At 38.2% G+C, this 4,934-nt stretch overlaps 1 protein-coding gene across 1 annotated transcript; it reads right to left on the bottom strand.

Moving 5' to 3' along the window:
- Positions 1–1,920: 1,920 nt before the first annotated feature.
- On the bottom strand, positions 1,921–4,560 carry LOC138031475 (ATP-dependent DNA helicase RecQ-like). The gene is made up of 3 exons (XM_068879162.1): positions 4,073–4,560; positions 3,853–3,938; positions 1,921–3,113 (listed from the first exon to the last, which is right to left on the bottom strand). Exons 1-3 carry the CDS (start codon positions 4,558–4,560, stop codon positions 1,921–1,923), a joined length of 1,767 nt encoding a protein of 588 aa, XP_068735263.1.
- Positions 4,561–4,934: the final 374 nt, after the last annotated feature.

Here is a 4,934-nt window from a genome sequence, read left to right as displayed (position 1 = left end):
AATTGATTTTTATCAATAACAATTTGTGATTCATAACACATGCATTAATGCATTTGTCCACAGGCATGAAGTTTCATCTCACAATTTGTCCTTTGATAGTGGTCACGATGATAGAGATCAACTCGGCTATTTCTTTTGCCGCATAAGATGTGGAGAGGTTTTCAAGACAAAGCAAACCAGAAAGAGGTATCTTGATGAAGATTGTACCCATCTTTGATTTAAAAATACTAAAATATTGTTTCAGAAATGTATAAATTAGTTTCATTTGTTACATGATTTCTTCCATTCTGTCAGGCAAACATTTTCAGCCCTTCAATCAAACAGTTCAATTCAGGTTGGAATTTTTATTTCCTTGGCTTAAATATTTCAACTATGTAAGTGATTGGGATAAAATGTTCTTGGCAGTATCAAAACAGAAGGAAAACGCTGTAAAAATTGGGAAAGTGATTACCAAAGGTCAATCTCATGCTGCAAAGTACTTCTTAAAGTTTTTAAGTAAAATATCAGCAGTGGTTTTGCTTATACCATTGATTTCATAGCAAGGTGATAGCAGAACTTCCTCAGAGACTCTGTTTACTGAGATAATTGAATGAACAATGATTTGAAATTTTTTTATAGCCATGAACTTCAGCAGCATCAAAAAGCCTTTGGGGATGAAGCCAGTGATGGACCACCCAAAGAATCAAATGAAGATTTTTTATTTAATTATCACAGTGCAAAACTTGCTTTTGGTTTCATATTGTTTGAGTTCAGTGATGCTATCAAAGAAGGAGATGGCCACAGGTTGTTTAACCTCTATAAATTAGCTCTTTTAATCTACAAATGTAATGGCCATTTCAAATATGCCTACATTGTGCTTCTTTACTTAGTTAAGTGCATTGCAATCCTTTCCAAGTTCTAAGCTTTTAGACTTAAGTGGAACCGATTTTTCAATAGGAGTGGAGGTAAGGGGAAGAATATACCCTTAGATCTTGAAAAAGAATTTCAAAACAAAGATCTCAAGGTTACCTGGGTTGCACTGGGACCAAATTTAGCTGAAAATAATGCTGAACGCACTGCAGGCTGCCTGGAGTCCATGAGGTTAATACAGACCTCTGTTGATCGTGACTGCAATAAAAATAAGCGGACCAGCCACAGGGCATGCCCTAAGGAAGTGGAAGCAGTTGAGCAGATAACAAGTGACGTGATGGAGGTTGAGGCCTTCCATAAGCAGGAAGGTAGAGAGGGATATCCATCATTTCCTAAATTTGAAAGAAATCTCTTAAAGAAGCTTGATTTCCGAGACCTTCATAAGTGGATGAAAGAGCATCTTCAGCTCTGGGGATCAATTTATCAAGAAAAAGAATAGTCCATTTCGTAGTGACAGTGTAACAGCTGCAGTAACTGTGAAATTGGAAAAGTGAGGGTTACGCTACAGGGAAAATTGAAAACCAACTTTTTCTTAACCTTGTATTGTTCTGCCTGTGTTTTACATGCCATAAGTTCAAGATTATGAAGGATCCATCTGTATACTATAATTTCAGGGCATTCATGGTGGAGAGGTATATGGTGTACTAATGTACCATTTGATTAGCTATTAATAACATGGGTGCCAAATTACTCCTTAATTTTCAAACCTGGACGCCATTTTAGCACTATATGAAAAGTTGCCATGGGAATAATGTAATTTCACATGTGAAATTATAAATTAACGCTGAAATTTTACGCCAAAATTAACGAATAGTTTGCCACCCATGTTATTACATACATAATTCATTGTACATGATACAATTTAAAGAACTGAACTTAGATGTACACGTAATATAAATGAGAATAGGGGCTTTGTAATAAATACTGTTACTCATACACATACACATGATTAACATTATTATTATTATTATTATTATTATTATTATAATATTGCAAAAATAACTTAGCAGATTAATTGTATTGGTCACAGTCACTGTCAGAAGAAGAGTCTGAAAAATCAATGTCAAAGTCCAAATTATTTACATCTAAAGGCAATAAAGTTGGGAATTGCTCCTTGTTGTTGAAGAAAGCAATGGTGTCCTCAAAGTTGGGAATGTCAAAGAAAATCTCTTGCAGCACCTCTAAAATCTTTATTGCGTCCTTCAGAGAAAAAACAGGAGAGTTTTCTGTTATGTCTTTAACAGAAAAAATTATGGCACAATGGTTGGAAATGTCATCAACAAGTTGAGGTGAAAAGCCATGTGTAGAAGTGCAGTCTATTGAGCAAAGTTCAATTGATTGACTTAGAACTTCCATCAATGCAACCTTTACATCATGTTTGTCATTTGTAACTGACCTCTTGTGAGGATGTTTCTCCACTTCACAACTTTCACTAACTATTTCAAATGGCAAAATTTCATCATCACATTTAGTACCACCACATTGACAATTTGAGCTGCAGTAGCTGCAGCACCCATGAAGTGGTTGCTGTGGCACAATCGAATTGTCCAGAGATTGGAATGCAGATACCCTGTAGCAACCTTGAGCACGAACAAACTCCTTGACCTGTTTTTCACAGGGGCCAAGTTGCTGCCCATGATAAAAGACCACAATGTGGGATTGCAAACCATCCCTCCCAGCTCTCGCCGCTTGCTGTAGCTGATCTAGGATGGTTCTTGCTGGACCCCAGTTAATAACATAACATATGTCGGGAAAGTTTATACCCATGCTAAGGGCACTTGTAGCCACCACAATACGCTTCACTCCATTTTCTTTAAATGATGCCACCAATCTTTCTTTACTCGCTGGCCACGAATTTGAATGGTAGATCCCAATCAGACAGTTTTTGCTTTCCTTGTCTCCAGAGTAAATTGCATTGCCAAGCTTCATCATCAGGTAATTAACAACACTGGCAATTTGACTTAAGGTGTTGCAGAAGATTATGGTTTTGGGACACTGTGTACCTTTATTCAACACCAAATCTACTAGCCATTGCAGCTGCTGGAACATTTCGCCCTTTTTCACTTTCTTGACTGAAAATCGCAAATTTTCTCTGTTCGGGCTCACAAGGACAGTAAGAGCATCTGGTTGAAGGCAAAGTAAATTTTTTATGGTGGCCTGTGTGCTATGGTCAGCTGCCCCAGTAAGTGCAGCAATGGGTGTCCCTAAAATAAAGCAGCAGTTGACAATTATTCACAGAAGTGGAGGTATGGTTGTAATGTTGTCATCCTCCTTACCTCCGAGCTAGCCAATCAGCGTGCCCAAAAAGTACTATCCACTTGTGTGGTATATACTAACAGTTAATATTAATACTAAAATAGAGCATAGTATTTCACTCAATTTGTTTATGGGTAACGACAAGGAAGAACCCTTGAGTACCTTATACTGCTCACATGAAAAAGAATAATTATAATATCCAGTGAAAATCTGCATATAAGAACCTAGATTTCTTGAGGTCGGGCGGAACAGCTTCGTATATTTTAAGGTATTAATAGTTTTCAAAATTCAGACTGATTAGGTTCCATAAAGGTCCAAGAAGAACATCGAAATATAATTATTTTTTTATTTTATAATAGATTTAGAGTCTAAATCATCCATATTGCACTGTAGCTTTATGGAAAGCATATTTCTAGTGAAAACCTCCCAAAATGTAAGTTAGGGCAAACACAATGAAGCCTATCAACAACGTTTTGTCATCGCACACAAAATTCAGAATTTAGACCATCAAACGTGGAGTGTTTTTTGTATGAGAAACTATTTTCCTTTGCCAGATTTCAGCCTGTAGGTTCAGAAATCACTTGGCTCTTACATGTGGGAATTTTCCCGCACTCTAGAGTAGATATGAACGGTCGATGTGGTCCAAACACAAATTATGATAAAATCCTGACGAAATTTTTTCCTCACCTTGCTTAAAAAAGGATCGCAATATGGACAGCCTTCCAAATGCTTCTCGGAACACATAAGCACTTTGCTTTCCTAGCTTCTTATTCCTGTAAATGAAAAAAATACAATGTAGGAGCTGGTAATCGACAAAAAGATCTAAAGCGAAACCGCAGTTAACATGTTAAACTCTCGCCCTAAACAAATAGGTGGCAAAGGTTACTACAATAGCTTGATAATATACCTCTTTCCAGTCCAGGTCTCCACTGCATGCGACTCGTCAACGACGATTGCGGCAAGAGAGCTTTGGAATCTCGAATTCTTTTTTAAGATTTCAAGGAACTCTTTGTCCAGCGTATTTTCCGCAGACGAGAACAATAACTGGAATTTACCCACTTGCACATCTGCAAGGGAAGCTTCTGGCAATGAATTCGCTGTGAGGCCCATGGATTTCGCCTCCTTTATCTGATCTTCAATCAAGCTTCGAAGCGGACAAATCACCAGAACACAGGCACAATCTTTTGACATCTTCTCCTTAACTCCCTTGAGTATTTGATAGATAGCGCTTTTGCCAAAACCAGTTGGCAAAATTGCGAGGACATCCTGTCCATGGACTAAACTCTTTATGGCAGCTTGTTGCTCCAGTTTGAGATCAATCTGTTTACCGTTTTCAGAAAGATCTTTTAACATTTCCTGAAGAGAAAATTCGAAAGCTTCCACGGACTCAGCCATATTTTTGATTATGTTTGTTGTTCTGTATTCCGAATGTCGATTATGCACCAATGTCACATTTTTCATGTCACTTTCTGATTGACGGGCTCCTAACCAAGCAAATTGCGCTATTGCTCCCCGTTTGTGGGAGAACGGAGTTCGGTAAAATGTTTGGGATTGATTGCAGGCGATTCCTTTCCTCCCCACCCCGTCCCCCCTCTCACTCACCCCGTCCCCACTTCTCTATATTTTTTTGCTCATGCCAGGCGCTCGCTCGCTTGTTCTATCTCCGCCTGGAAAAGGAAAGGAAACGGCTGCTACGCAGGCTATTGAAGTTGTTTAGTGTTCTACAGGTCTCTAAAAGCACTATTCTCTTTTAATAGACAACTAGTGTC

Source organism: Montipora capricornis, chromosome 14 (genome assembly GCF_036669925.1).
Source record: "Montipora capricornis isolate CH-2021 chromosome 14, ASM3666992v2, whole genome shotgun sequence".
Taxonomy (NCBI): Eukaryota; Metazoa; Cnidaria; class Anthozoa; order Scleractinia; family Acroporidae; genus Montipora; species Montipora capricornis.
Note: the sequence above shows the minus strand (reverse complement) of the source record. Positions and strands in the feature narration are given on the sequence as shown.